At 36.4% G+C, this 12965-nt stretch overlaps 1 protein-coding gene across 1 annotated transcript; it reads left to right on the top strand.

The window, feature by feature from the left end:
* Positions 1-8552: 8552 nt before the first annotated feature.
* Positions 8553-9892, top strand: LOC113765918. The gene is made up of 3 exons (XM_027310158.1): positions 8553-8820; positions 8979-9433; positions 9488-9892. The coding sequence occupies exons 1-3, from the start codon at positions 8553-8555 to the stop codon at positions 9890-9892; spliced, it is 1128 nt and encodes a 375-aa protein (XP_027165959.1).
* The last annotated feature ends 3073 nt before the right edge of the window (positions 9893-12965 follow it).

The raw sequence follows: 12965 nt of genomic DNA on the forward strand, positions 1-12965 counted from the left end.
CTCAAGTATGCATTAAGACTATCATTATTCAACTTCTCTGGCAAATTTCCTCCGACAATTGTGGCTTAGTCAATATAGGTCAAAATCCGCTCTGCCTTTTCCATCCTCTTCCCCTCACCTCAACTGCAAAATTGTGAACATTTCCAACAAATTTGCTCCTTTCATGATACTCTCCTATCCCTAATGGACTATTCTTTGATGGGCTTCCCTCTTTCCGGGCATCTGCTGGCTGTCGTTGCCCCAGCCCAGCAGGTGAAATACTGGCTGATGGGATGTAGAAGGATCCCAAGTGGTTGACAATCAGCGTTTTCACACAGTGCCGATAACTGTCATTTTGGGGTTGAGGCCTGATAAACTGCACTGTAGCATGGACAATGGATGGATATTCTTTGAACAGCCCTCTCTTACGGATGAGTGAAATTTTAATAAAATGCAGTGTGGACCTTAGGTTGTTTCTGAACAGTCTTCTCTTAGGTGATTGAGTAGAAGTTTAACAGATTATCCAATCCATCATGTCCAATAAAATATAGCATGGTGAACAATATTCTATGGTCTGGAGCGAAAAGAATCAAGAGTAAGAACATCTTGTTTGATGTGAGGTAATATGTGTTCTACCTAGTGATGAACAGGAGAAAAATTTTCTGAAAAATTGAGTGCTAAATGATTCGGTTTGATAGTTCAATTCAGTACTGAAGTTTAATAGTTACCAACCTTTACTATGTCTAGATGTGTTTGATAATAAAAAAATGTGATATCTTAAAGTGGCTCTAAATTGTCTTGGCAAAACATATTGCAGAAAAAAGTGATAAGTTATTCACTTTATCACTTTATATAAATGCAAGATTCATTACTTTCATTATATCAAGTTAAAAGTTTCTTACTGTATCTACAGATGTTAACAAAGGGGCACATGAAACTATTATAGATTGTGCTAAAATTTATTTTTTCTCAAACAAATTTGTTTTTTCTTAGATAAATTTGTGATAATGTATTTTTATTTTTATTATGTGGTTCATTCTTTTTTATTATTTTAATATCTTATTTTCAATGAAATTAAGTTACATATATTATTAATAAAATATAACATCTTAATAACAACATTAATGAATAAATATGAACTATATGAAATTTAGTATTCAGTTGTCTATAATTATTCAACAGGCGTATTGTATTCAGTATTCAAACAATGAGTTATATCAGATTCAATAATGAACGATTCAATAATTTAATGAATTCATATTTCAGATTTCAAATTTTATATTTCAATTTTATCAAATGCACTCTTAGATTTAAAAGCTGTATAAATCCTATGTGACAAGGCTAGAATAAATGAAGAATCCATCTCATAAAATGCTTTATTGATTTTAATTCTTTAAGCTTCCTTTTTTCCAACAAAAAAGGAAATATACAATCTTCACCTTTTTTTTATCTCTTCAAGGGAGAAGATAGATATCAAACAGCAGCTATGCTACGAGATCCTTCAATGAATTGCAAAAGTTTACAAAACGTATGCCCATACATTCATTCTGACTTGTGCACCTTACTGCAGCTATAATTGACCTTGAAATCCGCTAATATATATAAGGCTCATCAAGAAAACACTAGAGTCTAAAATTGGTTTTCTGTCTCTTGGCGTAAGAGATTTTCTCTAAGAAATTATTTTCCCAAATTAGATGGTGTACGTCCAAACATTGAAAAACTCGGAAAGTATTTTCCAGAAAACGTTTTACATCAAAACAAGCAGGCCCTAAAACTAAGGCACATTGGTGCTACGATTATCCCTTGATAATTCTCCAGGTGGGCTGGCGTTGGAGGGAGGGGGAAGAAAGAAACAAAAACAAGCGAAAGGCTAGAATACATGCACGGGCATTGCTCGTTATTGCTAGGTTTATATTCTTCATATCGAATCCGAAACATTTGTTTGTACAGTACAGGATCACAACAAAAGTTGGACTTGATAGTTTTGAATTACTTGTATCACCAACAGAGCTCATTGCTCAGTGACAAATTTGTGCATTCAAAGTTTGTATCACCAAAGTTAATATCTTGTAAAAATTCTAAAGATTCTACCCAAATGATAACTTCATATAAATCCTATGCTTAATCTTGTTCTTTCTTAGTCCATATAGAAAAATTGAACTTAGAATCCAGGCGGAATTTCTTTCTGTTTTTCTGTTATACCCTTAAAAAAAAAAATCATCAAACAGGATTATTGATGCAAGAGAAAACTCGAATTTTGAGACGCGTTATACCATATTAGGATTTCTAAAGTGATTATCAGAGATCAGTGCCCTTATTGAAGGGAAGAGACATTAAGATGTTACATCTGGAAGATTAGACAATGACTATGAAAGATCAGCAAACAGAATTTCAGAGCCCATGACAAAATTTTAGGGGCAAGACGAGGATAAGCAGCCCTAGAAAAATTCATTTTATTGTGCTTGTTTTAAAGAAAAGTATGGGAAAGTAAGGGTAAGCAGTCCTTTCCTTTCTGCATTTGGTTACCAGGAAATGGGGCTAAAGGCAAAGGAAATGTTTGAATTTTGCCTTTTGAAATTTTTATTGCATTTTCTTGCTGTTTCTTACACTCAAATTTGCAAGCTTGTGAAGGAAAAACTTGCCATAAAACTAAATCATGTTGAAAAATTTTTCTAACTTCTTGTCAACTAGGCACTTGTTAGAGCACATAAAACTTACCATGTGAATGTACACATTCACATTTATTTTTCTTTCTTTATTTAGATATCTTTTCTGCATTGATTTTATTTTTGTAAAAAAATTAACACTTGAAATTCCTTTTAACGAGTGTGCACCCATTTGCTAAACCCTATTTTAATAACTATCATTAGCACTTCCTATTTTCCCACAAAATATTTTCTTATTAGCTAAACATGCATATAGGAGAGTAACTTTCATTTTCCTTAACGTCATTGTCCTGTACTTTACTTTTCTAGAATGGTTTCCTTCCATTCAAATACAGTTTTCCGTCAGGAGACTGACCCTCAGTTTCCCTTCTTTCTTCATCTTGAGAAAAGCAGAGAATATAGTTTCTTCTCATCATCATCATCATCATCATTTGGTTAACTTTAGTAATTACTTGTTTGTGCATGTATTTTGTTTTGTTTTAGCTTTATCCTATACATATGTTCACACAAAGAAAAGTAAATAAGCTGAATAACATGAGGGCATTTTCTTCTTATCATTGTTTTTCCCTTTTCACTCTCTCTGTTTGTTCACTTTCTCTCTTCTCAAGAACGACTTGAAAGCTAGATCTAGTTTATGCACACGTCTCGCACGACAGTCTTTATCTTTACCTAACTTTGTATTGTATCAGGAAAAACGTAAGGAGAGAAGAAGGAACTCTTCTAAGTTCTATCTGCATTGTGTTGGTTTATTTCTACACAAATTTGGGTTTAAGGAATCATAATAACATTTTTTTTTCATAACACCTTCCAACCCACCCCCCCAAAACCCAAAGAGAGATTGCTGGACCTTCATAACCAGCTCCAACGGCGAGTACTTCAGTTTCTCAATGAATTGAGACTACATTTTTAATGCATTGTGTAAGAACTTTAGATTAAGATGAGTCAAAAAGAAGTAATTTAGATATGAAAGAAGGTGCCAAATGACATTTTTATAGACTATGATCTATGTTATTTTGGATATTAACCTCCTATAGATGCATCCACTGCAAAACTTTGTCTATTATTTTTCTTGTATGTATACATGATTTTCAGTTTTTTTATTTTGAAAATAATGAATTATTAAACCTTTCCGGTGCAAATGACTCTTCCTTTATGTAGCTTCAACTTGGAATCTTTTACTTCTCCTTGCTATCATGCTTGCGATCAGATCTTGCCCTAGTAGTTGGGGACGAAAAGAATGTGAAAACTGGATAGGGTGGGATATAATCTTTTATTTGAATGCACCAACCTTGACTTGACAAGATGAGTATGCACAAAAGAAATTACATAAATCAAGCCCAAATAGTATAATATTTTTGTCATAAGAAAGTGACAAAGAAATCTTTTTTGGTTAGGAAAGTGAGAAATCAAATGAAATTTTCATCTTGTTGTATCACATATTGTGCACATGGCTGCATCACTCATCCATCACCAACCTTTTGCCTCAAGCTGCTTCACTTGCTTTTGGTTGGCTGATTCTGCACAAAATCAAGCTCTCTTTGGTGAGCACTAGCTTCAGCCTCAAATTAATCTGTCACAGCCAGACTACCATAAACTGGATTGTCCCTCCTAATTTAGGCCTTCATTATAATAGTCTCTGCAGTTTTATCTTTTTCATGATCACTAACATTGTCCAAGATTTTAATCACGTTTTCCACTCCGAAAAGTCTGTGAACACAAAAAATCTTCCATATTATTTGGAAGAAAATTGGAGCTAATGGGCAACGTTCGTGCTTCTTGATTTTTATTTTTTTTGGTTTTTTTCCATTCATTTACATCCAGATTTACGAACATTTATGGGCTATTAATCCGGTTTATTCTTCCTTCTTCTCTTCTATTAACTGGCTGCCAGTGCCAGTCTTTGATGATGAATAGAAATCTGAAGCTATCACACCACATTCAAATTGTCAATCATATTAAATTTTCTTCTTGCCAACTGTCCGTCATTTATATTCTTATATGCAAGCATTTCTATTCCTTCTTTTTCTAAAACCAAATTTATAAGAAAATAATCTTTGCCTTGTGACAATGTACAAATTGATTTGGTTTATGGGGTTAAGGAACTGTTTCTTGTCAAACACATTCTTTTGGCATCCAGACTGTTAAAGAGACTCCTATCGCCACCATATATTTCACCAACTAGCAAATTGCTGTTTATCGTAATTGAAGTATGTAGAAGAAATTTCATCAATATGTTTTCTTCTTCTTCTTGTTTTTTTAATCAACTTCTTGAAAACCTAAGATGATATATTTCCAGAGAGTAAATGGCAATCCTTTCCTGCTCTAATCTATCACTGCCCTCTGCGCCTCAGGATAGAATAGAATGGTCAGTACGAAGCTATAATGTTAACCTCGGCAATGGGGTAGTGAATGTGATTGATCTATTTAGGCTATAATAAATCTGGTGTAGTATATCACATGTGGTGCCTCATAGTTTGTGAATGATTAGTTCAATGAACATGTTGGATTAGGATTGAAAATGTAGAAAAGGAATTTTTCCATTTGGCTTGTTTAGTCAGCAACTTTAGTTGCTGTAGAAGAGAATCACAATCACTGCATGCCTTGGGTGTTTTGAGACCATCACTAAGAGTATAATAGTTGCATTTTTCCATTAAGAAGTATTAATAGCTATAGCGGTGCATTATTTGTGAATTTAGGTTCCAACGTTACCTTGGATACAAGGTAGAACATTGTGCGATTAACTAGAGGTTGAGGTAAGTGGCCCTATTTCTTTTTTTTTTTTTTTTCCAAACGATAGATGATTGTATTGCTAGATAAAAGCTGTACAAGTGGCCCTATTTCTAACCAATGTTTTATTAAACGTATAAATTATTTATACCTATCCCGTCAATTGGGAATTTTTATTGTTTATGTACTCTATAAAATCTATTCTTTGCCTATGGTTTTCTTGAAAATGGATCAAGTATACAATTGTTGAATATGTAACTTGTTTGGAAGTGTTGAATTCTTATATATTTCTGTTGTAACCAGTATTTGATGGTTAGTTGATAAATTGGTGATTGTTGAGTTGTGTGCGTTGACTAAGTTAAGTTTGGGCCTTTTGGAATTGATTATGGCAATCGAGATATACCGAGGTTACGTGCATAGCCATGACTTAAGTTGGAGAATTGAAGTCTAACCCGTGATGCAAGTCAAGGGGGTCAACCTTGACCCCTGACTTAAGTTGTTGGTAGTTGTTGTTGTTGAGCAAATTATCAACTTCTGTTGTCTATTTTTAGTTAATTAATATGTATTCAACTATCATACACAAGATTCGAATCTTAAATCTAATAACGAGAAAGACACTAAAATCCTCCCTTAAGAATTTATTAGGGCAAAAAGTCCCAGTGGCCCTCAAATTATTATCCGGATGAAGTTTTGACCCTCAAACAATTAAAAGTAAAGTTTTGGCCCCCGATCTATCCAAAGTACAAATTGTTAGACCTTTTGTCAAATTCAGTAGTTAATACCGACGGAATCTACGACCACGTGAGAAGCACGCCGAAATACGAAGGGCATTTTTGTCCATAAAGAGCTGTCATCCACTTGGTGAAATAGAGCGAAAAATGATTTTGACCAAACTGTTTACTTTCTCCACTATCTCTCTCTTTGTCTGCCATTAACAGTTCTTGCTGCAACTTTCCGACTACGAGCACTACTTCCAGCATCGTGGAAGTAGACATTGAAGCGAAATGGAGTGGCAAATAAGGAAAGCCAGACGTGTACTTTGATCCATTTCTTGTTTACGGTAAGTGATCTGACCCTATTTTTGTTCCATTTTCGTTTTAGAAGTGATGGTTTGTATATAACAGAGGAACAAAGCGTTGTCAATAACGTTTAAAAAGATGGTATTAGTCAAATTTTCAGTTTGTCGGGAAGATTGGTGGTCCTATATGTTGGTATCTTTTACTGTAGAAATTTATATTCGCCTCAGTGGCCCTACATTATTTTTTTATTTTACCCATTGACCATGTCCGACAAAAAGGGGCTACTAAAATAGTAGTTTATTGGCCTAATACAACTGTTTTGACTCATAATTTGTGAGATAATTTATTCTTCCTATTTTAAATATTGCGTTTACCTGAGGCTAAAATTATTGTTGCAGAGGTTGATTCTGAATGGTTTACTATACGTTTGCATCATGGGGGGAGAATTAATTGGGGACAATATGTGGGGTATGTTGATGGAGATGTAGATGATATAGATCTTTGCAACGCCGAGAGAATGTCCATTCTTGAACTGAATAAGATGGTGGAAAAATGGGACATCGTAGAGCTGCTATACTGTATTACTATATTGAACCAAACAAAGATCTATCCAATGGTTTAAGAGAGTTATGCACTGATGAGAATGTTAACAAATTTTCAGAATGGGATTACAAGTTTAAGGTGATGGAGGTATTTTGTAACCACCTGACACCTGAAGAAATTGAAAAATTTAGGTCTCCTTTGATTGTTAAACAAGTAGAAAAAAAACGTTGTGGTGTTGTGATTGAGGAGTTGGATGAGCAGGGAAGAATAATAGGGGAACCATGTTCTGAAAAAGGTTTTAGAATGGGTCTGTTATTTGAGGAAAATACTGGTACAAAAGACAATCAAAACGTGTTACAGAACTCAGGTTTACAGCAGAAACAAATTGGGTCATCAGAATAGCTTCATAGTGCTGGACATGGGCAGAGCATCCAACAGCTTGCTAGTGCACTAGATCTAGAAGGGAGAGCTACTACCTCTGCTTCAACAGACCAGCATTAAGGCACATTCGAACGAGGTGCTGCCTCTGCTTCTACTATCCAGCATGAGCAAGCTAGTGAACTAGATCCAGAACGAGGTGCTGCCTCTGCTTCAACAGACCAGCAAGAAGGCACATTCGCAGCTTCTACTATCCAGCGACCTGTTGGCCATCACAGCAATGACCAACCTATTGCAGAGGAAGGAGTTATAGAAGATGTTGAAGAATCAGAATCAGAGCATGACTCTGACAGATTTAGCACTGGTGACTACTGTGGTGATGAGGCACTACTGGATAGTTTGATACCAGAGACAACAGGGGGTGGAACTTCAGAGCAGCAGTTTGATGAGCCACTGACACATTCACAGTAGCCTGATTCACAGCAAAATAATGAAGCAACAGGCACATTCTCTTCACAACAGCATGATACACAACAGCCACAACAGAAAAAAATAGGTCAGGAGAGGGAAAAATGTACAAGCACAGCAGCAACAAGCTGGAAATGAACTAGAAGCTTCTGATACATTGGCTGAAGATGTAATCCCAGACCACCTTAGCAGTGATGGTGGCTCATCAGAAGAAAAAGAAGATGGTGACCAATTCCAAAGAAGGTACAAAGATTTTTGTATGGAGAAGTTCAAGATTGATACCAAATTTGAGTTGGGTATGAAATTTGGTTCAAGAGCCCAGTTTAAGGCAGCTGTTCAAGAATATGGTATCAAGATGGGAAGGTCAGTATACACCAAGAGAAATGAGAGTAAAAGGGTGAAAGCCAAGTGCAAGGCCCCATGCCAATGGTTTGTGTTTGCCTCAATTGAAAAAGCACTTGGGAGTACTGATTTGGTAGTTAAAAGCATGAATGACAAGTATGAAAATTGCAATCACGCCTGAAAAAATAAAAACCTGAAGGCTAAGTGGTTGTCTAACAGGTACATGGAGAGGATTAAGTCGAACTCTCGAATCCCAGTTAGGGAGATCCGGCAAACTGTGAATGAGGATTACCAAGCTCAAATTTCTAGATGGTTAGCAGCCAAAGCAAGGAAACTGGCACTTGAAATGATAAAGGGATCAGCTGAACAACAGTATAAGAGAATTTAGGAATATTGTGCTGAGATAAAAAAGACACATGAGGGCAGCACAATGGAGGTGATGTTTACTCCATTTAAAGGGCCTGGCGGCAGCCCAAAATTTATGAGACTCTACTGCTGTTTAGGGCCATTGAAGAAAGGATTTAAGGATGATTTGAGGCCAATAATAACATTGGATGGGTGCCATTTGAAGGGGAATTATAGAGGGCAGTTATTGACTGCCATTGCAGCTGACCCTAATAATGAGTGGTGGCCCATTGCCTGGGCAGTTGTAGAGAGAGAAGCTATAGAGCAGTGGGCGTGGTTCTTGAAATACCTCAGTGATGATTTAGAAATTGAAAATCAATTTCATTATACCTTTATTTCTGACCAACAAAAAGTATATACATATACACTTTGCAATAATGTGAACATGTTTATGTTTGTGTATGTATATACATAGTAACCTCCACTGATATTTTGTTTCTTCCTTTACAAGGGTTGGATAGAGCATTAGCTGAAATTCTTCCAAATTGTGAGCATAGGTATTGTGTCCAACACATGTATCGAAACTTCAAGAAGAAACATCCAGGTTTGCCTCTTAAGGATAGGCTGTGGAACATTGCCAACAGCACAATAGAGGAACTCTACAATAAAGCAATGGCAGAGCTCAAAGATTTTGATAACAAGGCATATCAGTGGGTAAAAAATGCTCCAACTCCTCGGCATTGGTGCAAGGCCTTCTTTCCGACTCACACAAAGAGTGACATGCTGGTTAACAACTTGTGTGAGTCTTTTAATGCACATATTCTTGAGGCTAGAGACCAGCCAATTATAACAATGCTGGAAATGATTAGGGAGTACCTTATGGATAGGATCCGGAAGAGAAAATCAACAATGGACAAATATGATAGCCCAACTAGACCTATAATCAACGAAATTATTGAAAATATGGTAAAAATTACAAGTCAGTGAATGCCTATTTGGAATGCAATGCATGACTACCAGGTGAAAGGACCAAGAGGGGCCCAATTTGCCCTAGATATGGAGAAAAAGAATTGCAGTTGCAGGTTATGGGAGGTTAGTGGCATTCCATGTTGTCACGCCATTGCTGCCATTCTTTTGAGGAATGAAGACTCACGGCAGTACTTGAATGTTTGTTATAGTAGGGGGCTATTCTTGAAACTTTATGAAAATGTGTTACAACCAATTAGTGGTGAGAATCATTGGCCCCCATCAACAATGCCTGAATTGGAGCCCCCGGTATCAGTAACTCAACCTGGAAGGCCTAGAAAGGCTAGGAGAAGGGACACAACTAAAGGCAAGAATCACGGTAGAAGACTTAGAAGAAGGATCATTATTCATTGTCGAAAATGTGGGGAGGCTGGTCATAATGCAGCAACATGCAAGTAGCCAACCAATGAACAAGGGCAGCAAGACACTTCAACTGAACCTGTGATGCAGCAATCAAGTGCAAGAAGGAGGAGACAAACAGTAAATACAACCAACAACGTTCACTTTTAATTTTCCCAGTTTAGCAGCTAACATGGTTCATGAAACTTTGCAGGTTATGCAGTCAGAAATACCACAGCAACAGCAGGTTGATGAAGCTGCGCATGAGTAGCCACAACAGCAACCAGGCCAGCAACAACCACATGAAGTCCATGATCATGAACCTGGGCACTACCAACCACAATAATAGCAACAAACATCTACCCCAGGCCCGAGTGAAAGGACTTGTCCACCAACCCGTAGCAGGAAAACTTCAACTAGGAAACCACTCACTGATTCAGAAAAAAGAGCCATAAATGCTAACTATGCATATTTGGGTAAGGAGCCACCGTACACAGTTGGTTTTTGGAGAGGAAAGTGGAGTGAAAGAAGTAGAGGGAGAGGAAGACAAACCAGAAAAGACAAGGACGGGGAAGAGCTAATTAAAGAGGGGCAACAGTCAAGAACTGATTGAAGAGGGACCACATCACATTTTTTGCCAACTATTTTTTGTCTTACAATCTTGAATCTCGTTAGATGTTAGTGGATGAATTCCAATCAACTTTTGTTAGTGCTGATTATGTTTTGTATTCTGGCTATATTTTTGTAGACCATTGACATCAGCATTGGTTATGTAGCGTCAGTATAATATAATGGTCTTTATATTTGCTTACTCCACTTTTGCAAATGTTCATGTCTTTGTCTAGTTAGTATATCTAGTTAATGGAATTGTGCTGCGTCTTCATATTGAGGGCCACTGGGACTCAATTGATCTTCAGTTTGTCATTCCTTTCAAGTTGGGCAGTTCTTTTACAAGTAAAACAACATTACAAAGTACTTCAACAAACAAGTGAAACAACAAAGCCTTGCAAATATAGTCTGATTTTTTTCCAACAAAGCATGCCTGATTTTTCATTCAACAAATCAAAACTTAGATTTCATTGCACATCTACTGATATAGTCATTACAAAGTACATAAACGATAACGTGCACCCACTTCATTCATTTTCATACTGCTCCTTCTATTTGCCTAAAAACTGTGAGATTTCCATTTTTTTTGCCCCAACTAACTAAGATTATAGTTTTAAGCATCCATATTAACAAAAACAATCTCACCAGACACTTGTTCACCCACTTTTTGCTACGGATTTCTTTTTGTAGTTCTTTCACTTTGACCTTCAACTTTGCGACTTTCATTTCTTGTCTTCTTACTTCTTTTTCATACGCATCTCTTTGCTGTTCAGCTACATTAATTCTTTTCAGAAGCCCAGGTATGATCTCCGTTGACCGGTTGCACATCTCCTTGTCAATCCACTGCCAAAATCTGCAACCACCATTCGCGCACACCGCAAATCTCCTTCCAGGATTTCTTGAGGTCCACGAAGTTATGACCCTCGACATTTTCTCACACCTGCACAATGGGAAATCCGGATTGTTGGTTTCTCGCATGCTTCCAGTTCAGCAACTTCTTTGGCTGCAATTGAGTTTTTCTTTGTTCAAGTTCAGGAAGAAGTTCACCAAGTGGATGACAGCTCTTTATGAACAAAAATGCCATTCATATTTCGGCGTGTTTCTCACGTGGTTGTAGATTCCGTCGGTATTAATTGTTGAATTTGACAGAAGGTCTAACAATTTGTACTTTGGATAGATCGGGGGCCAAAACCTTACTTTTAATTGTTTGAGGGCCAAAACTTCATCCGGCTAATAGTTTGAGGGCCACTGGGACTTTTTGCCCCAACTTATTATATTGTAAAACTTTATTTTGCATACTATCTTAATAGATATTACGTGTATACTACTTGATCCAATTGGTAAACGATTTGATTGCTTACTGAGTTATGAGCTCACCCCAAGTTTTCAATTTCTTAATTTTTTTTCCAAAAGGAATAAATCGTTGGCTGTACTAGAGTAGAGTGAAGCAATGTAGAAGCACTTGTTTCTTTGTTTTTCATTTATGCAGATAGGTAGCAATTGAATAAATGTATTTCCTTCTATTAAGGAAATAATATCATTTTTTTTTAATTTGTTTATTAGGTGTATTGGTTTATGTAGCTGAAACATTTGGGAATTGATGTTACCTTTAGAAATGGATGGTTAGTGATTGAATAATTTTCTAGAAGTGGACAAAAAAGATTTTAAGAGCCCTCTCTTGGCCACTGAATTAAGCTGGTGGTTAACTATACTTTTGCTTTGTACATCTTCATCTTGACTCATTTATTTGAATGGGATTTCTTGACCTTTTGTTTTTTGGATTAATCAGTGTATATACTTTTCATCATTAAATGCATGACACATAATTCAAATTTGATTTTGAAACTCAAATTTTGTATGCGTCATATGTCCAACCGTAATAATGTATATATCGTCAATGCATATAAGATTTACTCTTTTTTTTTTTTTACTTTTTTAAACCCAATTCTTGACTTACACAACGTAAGTTTGCATGAATGAAACAGGAGCAATATTGAAGCAGAAGCAGTAATATATATATATATGTATGCTTGTGCACACAAATACATACATAAGTATTCAAATAGGAGCAGTAAAACCTTGAATTTTTCAATAGGTTTAAAATACATACCATTTCCATCTCAACTCAGTAGAAGTTCCTGCAGACAAAATCCCCAGATAACAAATATGAGGCTAACGATAAAAAAGATATAGACATCAATAATCTCCAGAGGTAGGTTTCTTAGCTCTTGCCTTCTCCACGTTCAAAGACTGAAGCCGGCTTCTCCCCCAAAACCCTTGCATACGAGGGATGGGCCACATTGTAGTAGTGCTTCTGTTTGGGTTTTGCACTGAGCTTTGTCTACCCCCTTTTTTTTTTTTGCTTTTATGATAAAAGACTGGGCTGTTAAAATTGTTTTCACTCCCACCATCAAACACTACAACAAAAAAGGGATTTGGCAAGGAACAAAAGTTCTCGCCAAATGTTTTGACTTCCTCGCTAATGAATTTCAGCGAGGAAAATGCTTCCTCGCCAAGGTTGTCG

This window comes from Coffea eugenioides, chromosome 3 (assembly GCF_003713205.1).
Source record: "Coffea eugenioides isolate CCC68of chromosome 3, Ceug_1.0, whole genome shotgun sequence".
Classification (NCBI taxonomy): Eukaryota; Viridiplantae; Streptophyta; class Magnoliopsida; order Gentianales; family Rubiaceae; genus Coffea; species Coffea eugenioides.

Coding starts and splice junctions, on each gene's coding strand:
- LOC113765918 (XM_027310158.1), top strand. CDS start 8,553: ATGGAGGTGATGTTTACTCCATTTAAAGGGCCTGGCGGCAGCCCAAAA. Junction 8,821..8,978: donor GTGGTTCTTGAAATACCTCA/GTGATGATTTAG, acceptor TTCCTTTACAAG/GGTTGGATAGAGCATTAGCT. Junction 9,434..9,487: donor ACGAAATTATTGAAAATATG/GTAAAAATTACA, acceptor CATGACTACCAG/GTGAAAGGACCAAGAGGGGC.